The sequence below is a fragment of the Dunckerocampus dactyliophorus genome, chromosome 5 (assembly GCF_027744805.1).
Source record: "Dunckerocampus dactyliophorus isolate RoL2022-P2 chromosome 5, RoL_Ddac_1.1, whole genome shotgun sequence".
NCBI classification, from domain to species: domain Eukaryota; kingdom Metazoa; phylum Chordata; class Actinopteri; order Syngnathiformes; family Syngnathidae; genus Dunckerocampus; species Dunckerocampus dactyliophorus.
In genome coordinates, this window is record NC_072823.1 from 25,114,218 (window position 1) to 25,131,106 (window position 16,889).

Here is a 16,889-nt window from a genome sequence, read left to right on the forward strand (position 1 = left end):
AGGGACAGGTAACGGCTGAAGCAAACCGGCAGGAGGGCGATGGGAAGCTTTACCTCTGGCGCAGACGGAGCAGGCGGCGACAAACTTCTTAACGTCGGCTGTCATGGTAGGCCACCAGAACCTTTGGGAGACCAGGAATAGGGTTCGTCGAATCCCCGGGTGGCAGGCAATCTTCGACGAGTGACCCCACAGCAGCACCTCGGATCTGAGTCGTTCAGGAACAAACAATTTCCCCTCAGGGCACCCCTCTGGTAGTTCCGTCTCCTCCGCCGCCTCAGAGACCCTCCTCTCCACCTCCCACTGGAGAGCGCCGAGTATCCGGGTGACAGGTACGATGGTCTCCGGTGGTGAGTTCGACTCCACCGGGGAAAAGATCCTTGATAATGCATCAGGCTTAATATTCCGTGATCCAGGTCTGTAAGTGATAGAGAAATTAAACCTTGTTAAGAACAGTGACCATCTGGCTTGGCGAGAGTTGAGTCTGTGCGCTGAGCGTATATATGCCAAGTTCTTGTGGTCCGTAATAACTACCAACGGCTGGGCTGCACCCTCCAGCCAATGTCTCCACTCCCGCAGCGCAAGCACAATGGCCAGCAGTTCCCGATTACCCACATCATAATTTCTCTCTGCCGAGGTGAGGCGACGTGAGAAAAAGGCACACGGGTGCAGCTTCTGGTCGACTGGTGAGCGCTGGGATAGGACCGCCCCCACTCCCGTATCCGAGGCATCAACCTCAACGATAAACTGCAAGGCAGGATCAGGGTGAGTAAGGACAGGGGCAGACGTAAACAGTGTTTTAAGCTTGGTAAACGCTTTCTCAGCTTCAGGAGACCAAACAAAGGGAACTTTTACTGATGTAAGCCTTGTCAGAGGTTCTGCCTTTATGCTGAAATTACGAATGAACTTCCGGTAGAAGTTCGCGAACCCCAAGAACCTCTGCAAGTGCTTCCTTGATTTGGGAGAAGGCCAATCGACCACCGCCTGGATCTTGGCGGGATCGGCTCTTAACTTGTCCTTCTCCACTATAAACCCTAAAAAGGACACAGATGTGGTATGAAACTCGCACTTCTCCGCTTTGACAAAAAGGCGATTCTCCAACAACCGCTGAAGGATGCAGCGTACGTGCTGGACATGCTCCTGAAGGGAATTAGAAAAGATCAGGATGTCATCTAGATAAACAAAGCAGCAGTGGTTAATCATATCCCTAAGAATATCATTTATTAAACTCTGGAATACAGCGGGTGCATTGGTGAGGCCGAAGGGCATAACGAGGTACTCGAAGTGACCGAGCGGTGTATTAAAGGCCGTCTTCCACTCGTCCCCCTCTCTAATACGAACCAAGTGGTAAGCATTCCTAAGGTCGAGTTTGGAAAAAATCTTGGCCGAATGAAGGGACGAAAAGGCGGAGTCCATGAGAGGAAGCGGGTAACGGTTCTTAACGGTAATGTCATTAAGGCCGCGAAAATCAATACAAGGCCGCAGCGACTTATCTTTCTTTTCGACGAAGAAAAAACCGGCTCCCAGTGGAGAGGACGAGGGGCGAATAAGTCCGGCAGCCAGAGAGGACGCAATGTATTCCTTGAGAGCAAGTTGCTCGGGTCCAGAGATGCTATAAAGTCTAGCATTGGGTAACGGTGCTCCCGGGAGGAGTTCGATAGCGCAGTCATATGGACGATGGGGGGGTAAACTCTGAGCTCTATCCTTGCTAAAAACCATGCGGAGATCATGATAGATGTCAGGAACACCGGTAACGTCAATATTCTCAGGGCTGTTAGGCTTACCAGAAACTGTGGGTACCGCGGAACGTAAGCAATTAGCAAAACAATGGCTACTCCAATTGATTATCTGTCCCCTCGTCCAATCCACCATCGGGTTATGAATTTGCAGCCAAGTGAGACCCAAAACTACGGGTGCGGATTGAGACGGAGCGATAAAAAAACTAATGGACTCATGGTGGTTGCCGGACAACTGAAGGGATAACGGAACGGTTCTATGAGTGACTACCGCCAAGGGACGTCCATCCAGTGAGTGGACCTCCTTATGGTCCCTCAACTCAACCCCCTGAATGCCATGTTTCTTAACAAAATTAGAGTCAATAAAGCAATCATCCGCCCCCGAATCTACTAATGCGGAAACCTGAACATTGACGCCCCCTCCCGTAATGAGTCCCGTCACCTGTAGTCTCTTAAAGACTGCTGGAGTTGGAGCCGACGCCGGAGGCATCTCAGCATACTCACAATGGCCCTGAGCAGGCTGACTCTCCCTTAACTTGGATACGGAGGTCGATCCTGCTCCAGTCTCCTTAATGACGTCAGGAGGGAATCCGGAGCGGCGTGTCGGGCGCGCTGGACATCTGCTGATGGTGTGGTTGGGCTCGCCGCAGTACAGGCAAAGGCGGAGTCGTAGCCTGCGTGACCTCTCTGCAGCAGACAGGCGTCTTCCCCCCAGTTGCATCGGTTCCGCAAAATCCTCGGTGGCCGCCGTAGATGGGACTCCCTCTGTTCCGCTGGTTCCAGGTGTTAGTGGTATCAGCCGAGTCTCCTGACGGTGGTTCTTGGCTGATCCTGCAGGTAGTCCCTCACTCCGTTCCCGATCACGTTCCCGGAGGCGATTATCCAGCCGTATGGCTAGGTCGATAAGCTCGTTGAGCGTGGTGGTGAACTCCCTCACCGCCAGTTCATCCTTAATCCGCTCGTCAAGAGCCTTGCGAAATATTCCGCGGAGCGCCTCCTCGTCATATCGGCTTTCTGCCGCCAGCACCCTAAAGTCCACCGAAAAAGCCGCTACCGAGCGTTTGCCCTGTCGTAGGTCCAACAATTGGTTACCGGCCTCCCTACTACGGATAGGGTGATCGAAGACCTGTCGTAGCTCCTCCAAAAAGACGGAATAGGAGGTGCGCAACTCCGGCTTAGCTTTGCTCACCGCTATAGCCCACGCTGCTGCTTTATCAGTAAGTAAGCTCATTATAAACGCTATCTTGGCCTGGTCGGAATAGTAAGTGCTGGGTTGTTGGTCAAAAATCAGGGTACACTGGTGTAAAAATTGTCTGCAATCCATAGATTCCCCCGAAAAGCGTGGGGGGGGTGGGAGGCTAGGCTCGCGACTATTACTGCTGCTGGCAGCAGGTGCGATTCGAACAACCTCTGATGAGGGAGCTGCACCCTCCGACTGTCCTGGGTGAGCGCCAAGTCCCAGATGCTGCTCAATAGCACTAATGCTAGTGGCGAGGGCAGCCAGGGACTCCATAACTCCCCGGAGGGATTACTCATGGCTGCCGACAAGCGCACCTTGTTGGGATAATGCGGCCTTGATATGTGCGAACTCTGCGGATTCCATGTTTGGCCAGATTGTTCTGTTATGAACGGCCAAGGCCGTGAGACAGGAATCCAAAAATGCAGAGTCGGATAAGTGAAACAGAAAAAGTCTTTAATACAAAAATGGACAACAAAAGGGTACCAAAAACAACACAAGAAACAAAGTACAACAAAAATACATCCGGACCTAGTCGCGGGAAATAGTAACAAAAAACACTGCTTGCAAGGTGAGCTGAGCAGGGAAAAATACGAACAAGTAACGAAAAGAGCTGCTAACAAAAAACTAGCAGAAAGTACCAAAAATACAGCTACTGCTGAAGACGTCAAGCAGGCAGGTAGGTACTTACAGGGAAGCCGAGCGAGGGTCAGAAAGCCAAAACACAATGCACAAGGACAAGCTGGAAGGAGCTGAACAGGGTGTAGCAAAGGGACAATCTGGCACTGGATGTGAGTAAGCACACAGCTTAAATAGAACAACTAATCAGGCACAGGTGAAGATGATCAGCAATCAGGGTGCTCAGGAGTGTGCTGCAACAGAGAAGCAGTAGAAGGCAGTACCGCAGCACACAATCCTGACAGAATGTTAAGAGTTTAATGTATTTGTGCTCCACAATTTGTAATTTTCAACCGATCTTTTACAAACTTTCAGGGATGATTGTCCTCTATCAAAGCAAGAATTCTGTTGATTTTCAGAAGGTGTCTGACCCAAGATATTTCAGTTGTAGTTGAGGTCAAATGTTAGCGCAAAAGTTTAACATTAACACTATGCGAGTCGTAATTTTCAACTGATCTTCTACAGATTTCAGGGATGATTGTCCTCTACCAAATTAAGAATTCCTAAGATGTTTGTAGCTGAGGTCAAATGTTACAGCAGAAGTTTAATGCAATAGTGCTCTAAAAGTCATAATTTTCAGCCAATCTTCTACAAACTTTCAGGGACGATCGTCAACTACCTCTATCTATTTTAGAAGGTGTGTGACCCAAGATGTTTCAGTTGTAGCTGAGGTCAAAAGTTAGTTAGAGACCACATATTTTTCCACCTGAGTTGACAGAAAGTTATGTTCCTTATCAGTGCCGAACAAGTCCTAATTATCAACGGATCTTGTGTCCAAGAGTCCTATTGCTTTTACCCAAGTGTAATTGACAGAGTTTTTGCACAGTAGTGAGTACTGCGTCTAAAAATCTGTGTGTGTAAGTGAGTGTGGCTCATTCTGCAGACTGGCCTAGCAGTAGGTTTTTCTGTTGCACTTTTACCGAGCAGCACTTTGAAAAGAGTCAATCCCTGAGGGCCTCTCACCTCAGGGAGCGCCAAACAAGTCGCCTACTAATCGCTCTGTTGCCAATTTAACAGCCTGCTGTGTCTCCATAGATTTTTGAAAATGTATTTATTTATTTTCAGCTTGTCCTCAAGTCGTCCTCAACATGGCGGAGCAGGACATTTTTCTGCTGTTTTCCCAATATTGACAGATTTAATGAATCATTGTGAGAGGGAAGGTCAGGATGACAGCTGTTTTAATAAATGCATGTGTCCGACCCCCGCTTCCTGTCTGGGATGTATCACTGTGATGAATGAGAGGTCGACAATGTGTTGCTGACATCCACCTTATGAAAATGTGCCCCCACCCCCAGTCTTCTTTTTTTGAAGAAAATATGCAGGCGTTCAGTACCTTGTGACTCATTTGAATCAAGATATACCACTATAGCTTGACTTAACAGCAAATGGATTGCTTGTGTCCACCTCCAATACAATAGGTGGCACTAAGGCTCTATTTCATCTCCAAATGTTTCTTCTTCCTGGAAAATTACTGACACATCGCTTAAGTCTTGGCTATAATCACTATAAACATCCTCGGTCTTATACACTGCTATGTTTACCTGAGTGATATTTTACGCTGCTTTAGCTGAGAGGTGTCATCCCGTTGCCGTCACTTCCGGAAATGAGGCTGATCTGCGAGAGCCAGCTCATCATGGGTGGCGCCATGAACTATACATGTAATTTTTGCAAATTTACCGTTCGCTTTCAAAACCTGACTAATGGAGAACATAATTACAAACAATATATAACATATTTAAGCAAAGTTGATGACTCATGTCAGGGACCCTTTATGTCTTTAAAGACAGATACTACACTGGAAATTCTGATGTCAAAGCAGTAAACTCCAGCGTCACCAAACATGTTGTCATTTTGTCAAAGTGGAGGTAGACTGTTTTTATTGGTTTTATGTTTTACAGAGTTTAACTTCTTTTTACACTTAAAAACTTAAGTTAATGCTGACTCTTAATGTTTTGTTTTTACGTTTATGTGCAGTGGTTAACCTCTTTTCACACTTGTGTGATGGGTTTTATGATGGTTCCACTATATCTTAAAAGTCCAGTTTCAATTGGACTAAGGCAGTACTTCTCAAATAGTTGGGCGGGCCCCCATGGGGGGTCACGGTGAACTGTCAGGGGGGGCGTGAGAGGCAGGGAGTACTGTCAATGTTTCAATGTCAGACATGCCATCCTGTGCAAATTTATCATACTCAACTAGAGCTGGGCAATATGACCTCAAATCAATATCACGATAAATTCGGCAGTTTTACCTCGATAACAATAGATTCACGATAAATCTCCGACCACTATATACCTTTTCCATCTGAAAATAATTACAGGAAATGCAAATTAACTGCTTTTTGTTGATTTATTGACCAACTGGCACACATTATTTTCAATGAAATATAATGCACGTAATAGGACTCACCTATTCCGCCTATAAAGCCTTCTGAAAAAACCTCCAAAAAGCGCCAACAACGCTCCATTTACATAATGTGCTTTGGGTGGTTACGACAGTTTTCATACTGACTTTGCATTTTGTGTTCTTTTGCTCAACATCATCTTTGTGGGACCCAAAATAAATCTCCGTGGGACTGCGATCCACAAATATGAATGTATCGTACATACCCTGACATACTACATCCTGTACACACATGTACTAATATACACATACAGCCACATAAGATGACTAGCATCACGTCTCATGCAATTACATTACTAATGGCCACTTATCACACTGCACAAGAAGAACAGCGTTGATGTCAACCCAACCTAGCAAAACCATGTCAGGTAATATTTTCCAATAACAATAATACCATTTATAAATATACTGACTTTATCATTTTTCTAACAATTCTATTCAATTCCAGACATTCCATGTTATTTGCCTATACACTAGGTTCCCAACTTATGAACACAATTGGTTCCAGACGACCGTTCGCAAGTCGATTTGTTCGTAAGTCGAACAAAAGGTAATTTACCAATTATATAGGTACTACATGTACGTAGTACCTATATACATATATACAGTATATATACAGTATATGTGTATGTATGTAAATATGAGTTTAAACGAGGATAATTCATGAAAAAAAACAATAATAATAAAAATGATATAATAATACGTAATGATAAATACTACAAGACAAAATACATGAAAATATAGACCAGTCAGCTTGCGTTCGTATCGCCGAATGTTCGCAAATCGGATGTTTGTAAGTAGAGAACCTAGCATATGTGTGTGCCATGTTGGCTTTAGGAAATGGATAGATAACCATCATCAAAATCACCATTTACAGAATGAAAAGAGAATTTCACATGTTCTTGTAGCCTTGTGACCATCTATTAGTGACATTAAATAAAGCACGGAATCATTAAAAACTGCTACCAACAACAAACTAATCATGGTTTCGTATATAGACGCTTTTATAATGTTTTTATTTTCTTGTTCTTTATTTGTGAATTGTCAATTTTGCATAATTGGTCAAGATGTACATGTTTATTGTTTTTTTCAAAGGCTTTAACAATCCAAATATTTCAAGTCAAGTATTTGTGTATCATTTGGAGCAGCGTTCCGATGAATACAAACAGGAAAAAAAAGTATTTTTAGCCCATGATTGGGGGAGCACTATAGTACGTCACAGAGAGCAGTCACATTTCCAGCAGCGCTCCAGTATCCAACTGATAACATAGCTAGTTAGCTATGTCAGCGAGTGCAGCTTGTACGGCTGAGATGTCATCGCGTGTCCAAGTTGCCGATGTGAGCCAAGAAAAATTGTAGACTTGTTGATTTATATACAGACGCGCCAAAATCTTACTGTTCTTTGATTCACTTTGTACGGACTTATTTCAGGAGCAAAATGCGAATGAAAGGGTTGAAAAACGTACTCGCACGCGTGCTCCCTTTTTATTTTTTCTACTCGCACAGTCTAATTGTAGCCGCATAAGTGAGTGAAGTGCTGGCACTGTACAGCCGCTTCTTCATTTGAACCATGAGCCGTTCCCTCGTCGTCTGTTTCCCTTGTTCAGGCTGGATGGGTGGAGTCACGTGACTACACACGCTGTACCTCGTCTTAAAGGGGAATGAACATGGCATACTAGCACACACAGTCAAAACAGACAAAAAAATACTTTTATTTTCTTTTTTGTTAAAACACCACATTTATCGACATGGGCAAAATGACGTTGGTTATCGTAGTAAATTTCGGTAACTGTAAATTTTCGGTTTATCGCCCAGGCCGATACTCAACATGCAATTTGACTCTTGAATACACTTGTATGCTTCACAGCTTTCCAATTTGTTGCATTTTCCTGGTTTCAGTTTCAAGTTCAGTCGGTAGAGTACAGATAAATACACTCCTGATCAAAAACTTAAGACCAGTTGATAAATTCCTAGAATTTACATTTTGCACATTTGGATCTTAATGAGGTTTTAAGTAGAGCTACAATATGCAAAAGCAAAAAGGGGGAGTGAGACAAAAAGCACTTTGAAAAAGTAATTTATTGAAAACAACAATTAAACTGAAATAGGCTGTTTATCAGCTGATCAAAAGTTTAAGACCATCGCTCAAAAAGTAATAAAAAACTCTCCAAACCAGAACAAAAAATGTTCTCAGTAGGACTCAGTAATGAGTAGCTCCACTGTTCTAGTTCATCACTTCAAAAATTGGTTTGGGCATGTTTGATGCGAGTGTTTCCAGGAGGCTAGTGGGAACATTGCTCCAAGTGGTGAAGATGGCTTCACAAAGGGCATCAAATGTGTGGAACTGATGGCCATTTTTATAAACTTCCCTTGCCATCCATCCCCAAATGTTGTCTATGGGATTTAAATGAGGGGAACATGCAGGATGGTCCAAAAGAGTGATGTTATTCTCCCTGAAGAAGTCCTTGGTCAAGCGAGCATTGTGAACTGCAGCGTTGTCCTGTTGAAAAATCCAGCTGTTACCATACAGACGAGGGCCCTCAGTCATGACGGATGCCCGCTGCAACATCTGCACGTAAGCACCCGCCATTTGACGACCCTGCACCACCTGAAGCTCCGGTGTTCCACTGAATAAAAAGCACCCCAGACCATGATGGACCCCCCCCCTTTAGCCATCAGGAGGGCATGACAGCGTGAATGCCTGACAGAAAATGACAATTTTGAGCAGATTTTGGCTTTTATAGCCTGTGGTCTTAAACTTTTGATCAGCTGATAAACAACCTATTTCTTTTTTTTTTGTTTTGTTTACATTAAAAGTTCCAAATGTTTTTTGTCTCACTCCCCTTCTTGCTTTTGCATTTTGTAGCTCTACTTAAAACCTCATCAAGATCCAAATGTGCAAAATGCAAATTCTAGCAATTTCTCAACTGGTCTTAAGATTTTGATCAGGAGTGTAAATAGATATTATCAGTTTCTCGATAGTATTTAAAATCAGGGGGGACGTGAAAACATTTCTGTCCCCAAGGGGGGGGCATGACAGAAAATAACTGAGAACCACTGGACTAAGGTAATTTTTGGTTGTAAACATGCAAATCAGTTGCAATGAATTAAATTGCACACACATTGCAACACACGCTGCAACACATGCTGCCGTATGACTGCAGCAAGATCAGTGTGATGTTGTCTTCAATATGGCCTGGACACCAAAGACATTGTGTGTATTTGTGCTGCTAGGAAACCGTGTGGGGAATGTTTGCCTGAAAGAAACGCACTCACACATTGTGATGCGGATGTTTTGGCAGCTTGTACACTGTGTGTGTGTGTGTGTGTGTGTGTGTGTGTGTGTGTGTGTGTGTGTGCGCGCGTTCAGCTCCTCCTTCAGGACTTTTCAGGAGGTGGCTGATGTCATAGTTGGCATGTTGCGCACCCATCACACTCGGCCAACATCCTGCTGCTGGCCAGAGTGACAATGGTGGCCTTTTCTCACGCAGGGTGGTCAGCCCATCTTCTACAAACTTTCAGGGGTGATAGAGTTTGCGATCCAAGAAAGAACTTTATTGAATTTTTTCCCACCATTTTCCCAAATATTGTATTGCTTAGTGCTCATTGACAGCCATTAGTTTGGAATGTTCCAGGTTCACTTTCTCTCCTTTCTGTGTGCTCAGAAAACCCAGGAAATCAATTAAATCAATGAGCACATCAATGAAATGAGATTAAGACCAAGGTAATAATGTTTGTATCCATTAAGATGATGTTATTCCAAAGGTGAGCTTCATTACCTAATTTACTAACTTCAGTTCACTTGATTTAAGCACAAAACCCCACGGATAGATGGAAAGATGGATGTATACTGTAGATAATGGATAGGCGGATGACAAAATCAGCTTCAAGGAAAACTCCACTTTTTTTGGAATTTTGCCCATCATTCACAATCCTTATGTGAAACCCTTTTCTGTGTATTCTGAAGTCATAAAAACAGTTAGCATGAGGGCGCTAACAACGCACGTCATGTGACACACCAATTTCGACTATAAAGCCTCCAACAATGTTTGATCGTTTTGTATACATGCTGTGACCATGCACTAACAGGTACATTCATGGTAACATGCAAAACTAACAGTATTTAGCCGTATTTTGATCATTTTAAACATTACCGGAACTTCTTTTCTGGGCGTATTGATTTCACATCTAGCGCTACTTCCATCAACAACAGCATCGTGTCAGACTTTGTCAGAGCCGCCGCCGCCGACGACTACTTTTGGACAAATGAGGATCCAGAACTGTATCTTTTTGAGCCTGAATATACGGAGGATGAGCTACAGGTTTTAGAAGCTGAGCCCGCAGGAAGTGAGAGTGAAACTTCGTAGCAGATGGGGGGCAAGTCATTACACCGGCATGACTTGGTGGTGTAAATGTGGAGCTTCCAAGCCATGCTGACAGAAGTGGAGTATTTCTGCCGCATTGAGTGAGGACATTGCCCAATGTTCCCTCTAAGCTGCGTGCCTGCATCAATTGCAAACTGCTCCATCTTTCTCAGCGCACCGCAAATTTATGCAGCACACAAAATTTACCGGAAACAGGTTTTCTGACGACTTGTCCCGAGTGTTGCCGAAGAGACCAAAAGATTTTTTCGGTTTACATTTTTAAAATAAATTGTTTTATGTAAACAAAAGTAAACATATACAACAAACAGAGCAGCAAATTAAAGTATACATGATTAACAAAATAAATGGTAAACAAGAGTCAGATCATGAATTGGATGAGATTGTTCTATGGCTTGTTTTGTCAGAGCTTGACAAAAAAGAAAGCTCCATTGTGAAATACGCCTTGCTGCTTTTTTGAACCCACTCATACACAAAATACCGCACAATGGAAGTTGGACTACCTCAAGTTTTCAAATTTTGGACGGGTGTGACACTACGAGTTTGCACGCCTAATGGCACTCATAGAGATCCTAGGAATGCTCAGGTCATTTGCATGTACGCTCAGACACTTGAAAAATTTGGGGGAACAATGACATTGCTCCAAGAGTTTGTACCAAAATGAATGAACAAACCCTGCAGGGATAGAAACTTTTTCCCACCTACCCAAAATAAACTGGAAAAGACGCCCCAGACTAGCTGGACCCGACGGACGTCCATCGAGTAAGTCACCATGATATTGATTGTGATACATAGCATAGGAGCACATAGCACATGATATCACAACACAGTCCATCAAGCTGTGTATTGTTCCCTAGTCAGTACAGATTGGTGTCCTATCGCATTGTTTTGCAGTGGGCCCGTTATCTTGGTAGTGCCGTGAGGCACTGCGTCGCTACGCCAGAAAAATAGTTCTTCGTGTTAGCTGCTACAATAACAATGTCGCTATAGCTTGGTTTATATACATGTCAGTTATGTAAATAGAACATTGTTGACGTTTTTTGGATAAAGACGTGTGGTCATGTTTCATATAAGGATCGTGGATGATGGGCAAAATTCCAAAAAAGTGCAGTTTTTCTTTAAACTCCACGACAAAATACAAGAAAGTATGGAATGCTTTGACATTTTTCACCTGTTGTCATCTCATTCTGCCCACCTCACCGTCGTCTAAATGTGGAACACGTTATCTGGAACAGAGCAACGTTAGTCTCCTTGAACCAGAGCGCTCTCATTTAGGGAGTTCATATGTGGATATTTATAAGAAGCGGGTCAGCTGAGGAAGAAAGCGCAGAAACATTGAGTTCTTCCTGGTGACTGCGTAGATAGACAGTGGGAGTTAGTGGTGGCAACTGGGTCTTTTTGGCTTCCTGAAAAGAGCCGAGGCTTTTGCCTCCCGAACGGCTCTTCAGATGAACTGATTTATTACCTATATACGCGCAAAATTAATTTCTAATTTCTAATGTAAAATGTAATAGATCAAATGTTTATTTATATGCTCAACATGCAACAGTTTGCTATAAAAACACAAAAACAAAGACCCATCTTTTGATCGTACATTCCTGATCGAAATTGTAAGACCAATTGAAAAGTAGAATTTACATTTTGCACTGTTGTATTAAGGAGGTTCTAAGTAGTTTCAAAATGCAAAAAGAACAAATGGGAGTGAGACAAAAAACAATTTGAATAAGCAATTTATTGAAAACAAGCATTAAAGTGAAATATGCTGTTCATCAGCTGATGAAAGGTTTACTACCACAGCCTTTACAAGCCAAAATCTTCACACACCATAATGATCTCTTGATGGCAAGGACAAAAAGAAAAACTTTTCGCTCTTTGAACGTCGGATTGTTGAGCTGCGGCTGAGGTTGGACGCAGTAAGACAGTCATTTTAAACTTCTTTGACGATCCTGAAAGTTAAGGAATAAAAAAGTCAAACTGTAGACCCAAAAAAATGTCACCAGCCCTTAGACAGACAATCCAATTGGCTGTCCGTAAAGACATGGGAGGATCCTCGGCCCAAATGAAGGTTGTTACTGGTGCCAAGTGCAGTCCAATAACCATCAGACGGCATCCATCAAAGGCCTCGTCTCCTTCAACGCCACAAAATTGTCCGTCAAGAGCACCAAACAGGGGACATTGAAGGGTGGAGGAAAGTTTTATTCTCTGATGACAAAAAATATAACCTTGACGGTCCTGAGGGCTTCCAACGTTACTGGCATGACAAGTAGATCCCACCTGAGAACACCAATTTCCACACTGCACACTGTATATAAAAGTTTCACTTTTACATCTCACGGCAACTATGGTGCGTTCAAGGACCACTGAACAAAGTGCAAAATTGCTTGATGAAAAACGTAAGCAGTGAAGCATAGAAAATTGTGGGCTTTTTTACCAGTGGTACATTTTCTTTTTTTTGACCAAAAATCTATGACTTTGCAGGGCTGTGAATTCTGAATCACAAATGTGCAGGAATCCAATGTACTAGCATTAGGACTCCTTGTGTAGACCAAAGAAAGTGTGGCTACAAAACAGCATGTATCAATCATCTTTTTTTTGCCTTATCTAAAGTACTCTTCATTCCTCAGACATACCACCGAAAATATAAAATGCATATTTATGAGCCCCTGGGGAAGTATCAATGATGCCTGTCGATTGAATTGAGATCTGGAGGAGAAATATCATTTCCTTCATCCGACAATGTTGTCACAGATGTCTTTGGCGTGATTGGATCTCTTCACATTAAAGCCATTCAGCCGGGTGACCAATACAAAGCAATAAAACAAATGAGCTCATAAAAGGGCAAGTGAGCTGACGAATACAATGGAGCTCCTAATTTTAGAGAGCTCTCTAATAATAGGAACTCCATCTGTGCTGACATAAAGAGGATTTGGAAGCTTGACATCACCTCTGTGCGGAATGAGGGAGTTGTGTACAATATTCACCTTTTTTTGTAGATGTACATGGAAACAAATATTGATGTTGCATGAATACCTAAAGTCTTTGTTGGGGAGGACTTGATGATGTTAAGAAGATCGTGGATGAGAAATTGAGGTTTCAATACCCAACAGACACCAGTGACCTATTTCCAACTTCTATTTGTGCGTTGCTGCAAGATGAAGTGGGTTGCTTGTCTCTAGTTAGTGACTGGCCTAAATAAAGAAACACAAAGCGGTAGGTTTAAGAGGTTCAGATGACATTATGCGGACCAAAAATGCTGAGTGATCCCTCTAGCAATTTGGAGTCAGATGTGATGATGTGTTTTTTTATGTTTTAATGTTTTTTGTGTAGGACAAAGGACTCTATACCACAGAAGTGATGTGCTAGAGACGGTGGTGCTCGTCAACCCTTCACAAGACACTGTCGTATCAGAGGTAAGCGTCATTTCGTCACAGACTCAGAACCCCGATTCTAATGTCAGGATTAATTGTATGTTGATGTTTAAGTATACCTTATAATATTTGACATATTTCAAAGTGTAAATGTCGTGCATTACCAAAAGCACATGATTCTGCCGTGTGTTTACAGAAGTAAACATAGCCTCAATTTGTGCTGTCCTCGGCACGTTTGTGGCAGTTTCAAGGATTTTGTGCAACTGGAGTCAGTTATTTTTTAAACAAATGATTAAGAGTAAGAAGAAAGAGGGCAATACTTTTGGCAATGGCAGTTTGTGGAGAACTTGCGTCTGTTCCCGTGTGGGTGGATGTCGGAGGAGTGGTGAGACACTGACATGAGCCGCTTTACTGACACTTTTTAAAAATAATTTTCGGATGACAAGAACTTTTGCCTACATCGGTGAGTACTTTTATCCTAGTCTCGCATGGCAAAACATGCCTTTTAATGACGTATGGGTCAGATATATGCGACCTCACCGTTGAGACAGCAGTAGCTCGGATACATATCGGATTTATATCTACATTACGAGTGAGGCCTGAGTTGCATTTGAAAAAATCTGACTTGTACTGTTCACACTGACATGAAAAAAAACAGATACTGGTCACATATGAGCAAAAAAATCATAATTGGCCTGCATTGTGAACATAGCCATGGATGAGGCCAAGGTTGACACTTAAGATGAAGAGGCCCAACAGGTCGGTTATTAATGTCCGTAACTGTTTATCATTTTATCAACTATAGTTCCTCCTAAATGCCACTAGCATAGAATGTGAAATGCCCTCTACATACAAATGCAACATTCATGAAGTATTAAAATTTGCATGTTAAAAATAATGCCTTTTATGTGAGTTAGAGGTACTTTCTTCAGGGACTATTTTGTCAAAAATGTAAATAGTTACAGACTATACAATTGCCAATTACAACAGCAACTCATTATTTACTCTGATTTTTGGACTGTAAAGCGCGCCGATATATAAATTTAAAGACCAAAAAAAGATTTGTACATACAATATATCCACACCAGTTCATAAGCTGCACACGAGATATTTAGTGCACAGAAAGATGTTACACAGAAAGATTTTTTTCACTTTTGATTAAATAAATGCTTTTTTCCAAACAGTGCATTTACTACAGCTAGTTCAACAGTGCCAAACAGTAAGTGGAAGATGACTAGTTAAACAGTACTCTGCCAGAAAAGTCAATCATTGCCGTCCTCTACCGCCTCCTCCTGGGAACTAAAACAACTCAAGTCGTCTTGACAAGCATCACAATTGAACAGCCTCATAATTCCTTCGTCACACACTTTGTCAGTCTCTCTCTCTCTTTCGTTGTCGCTCTTCGTTGTCATGTCTTACTCTATCCAGCCTTTCATAACTTGTTGGCGAAGTGGCGGTTTGAGTAGTCCAAACAGAAGCTGTAGTAATTGACAATATTTGGGTTAAGGTGAATATTCTGGTTTGTTAAACATTCGGAATAACCCGTTGAAAAAACACGTGAAAAAACAAATAAAAAACCCGGACATGTTTCGATGCACGGTAAACGTCATGACACAATGCTCATCATTTCTTCTTCCTGTATAAAAAACAACAACAACACCAGCACGGGCAATAATGAACGCCTTAGTTTGCCTTTTGGTGCTGGTACTGACCCACCACCAGTACTTGACACTATTCTGTCTCACTTTCTTCATTAATGGAAGGCACGAACGTGAAGATATAGGAAATGGAGCCGGAGCTGTGCCATCCACATCCATGCTATATTCCCAGAGCCCCCCCGGACACTTTTGAAGATGTGTTCGTACAAACCCTGCTTTGCGTAGCCTCTTGCTTACCTTCTGATAGATTTTGTTATTGCGGTACTTTCTACCGTCAATAAAAGACATACTGTAATGTTACTGTCTTCTACTACACTAACGAGGTGGCTTGTTTCCCTCTCGCTCCAAAAGTGTGGGGTTTTGCGTGTCATCATGTTTACAAGTAGTTCCTGCCAAAGACACAAGATTCCTTTCGAATAGAACATGCGCAGAACACAAATTACTGTTCCTTTCGACCGGGATATCCCGAAAAGGAGTAACCCAGGGGTAATATTCAGGTTTTTAAAAACCACAATATGAGCATATTTCGTTTTTTCAAAAGGGTTATTGGTGTTTACATGGCCGTGTACAACCGGGTTATTGCTAATATTCCGGTTCTGATAGATTTATTTGACTGCATGTAAACATACTCAGTGTACACTTGATCAAACTTACTTAAGATGTGTCAGAGATCCATGCATAAGACGTCAAAACGTGATATTAGCTTCCACTTCACTCGTCCACGTCACTACTTCCTGAAGCTGCACTCTAAGCATCATGGGGAATGTAGTTTTCAGCCATAAATTAGCCGCAGTGTTCAATGCATGAAAAAAGTAGTGGCTTATACACTGGAAATTACAGTAATATTTTAGTAACAAACCTTTAAATGTAATTGCAAACTGAATTTGCGTAAGTATTACTTATTAGTAGTAAAACCTTAAAACAATTGAGCAACGATGGTTGTCTTTTTGGTATATTGTCATCGTTATTATTAACCTCTTTGACTAATCATCACTAGCGGTATAGAACCAAATTCTGGGAATTTTTCTGCACAGACATAACTCAGTCAGTACCAAAATAACTATTGTGAGTTAATAACTCACTGACTCTTCATTTGAAACCATTTGCTAAATCTTGTAAATGTCGACAAAATAGAAGTGCATTCGCCTTAATGGTGGTCTGTGTGTGTGTGTCTGTGTATGTGTGTGTGCGTGTGTTTGTGTGTGTCCTCCAGATCCAATATCTGATCACCGATTCGGCGGGACACAAGCTTTTGATCTTGAGTGGTCATAGCTCGGATCACGGAGGCCTTCTTCTTCAAACAGGGGTTTTCACCTACGAGACCTTTGCGAGTATCATTGCTGATCCTGCGGTGAGTCACATCTTCTCTCCTGTTCCACTTAGCAATAATATGATGGATCACTGTACGGTAAAACCTGCGAGTGGCTTTAAGA

General features: G+C 42.5%; 1 protein-coding gene across 1 annotated transcript in view; it reads left to right on the top strand.

Annotated features, from left to right (window-relative positions):
• Positions 1-16,889, top strand: part of map1ab (microtubule-associated protein 1Ab) — a 62,416-nt gene that overhangs the window by 24,060 nt on the left and 21,467 nt on the right. The window contains exons 3-4 of the mRNA XM_054775669.1: positions 13,758-13,840; positions 16,670-16,807. Coding sequence (XP_054631644.1) covers positions 13,758-13,840; positions 16,670-16,807 — 221 coding nt within the window. The remainder of the gene's footprint in view (positions 1-13,757; positions 13,841-16,669; positions 16,808-16,889) is intronic.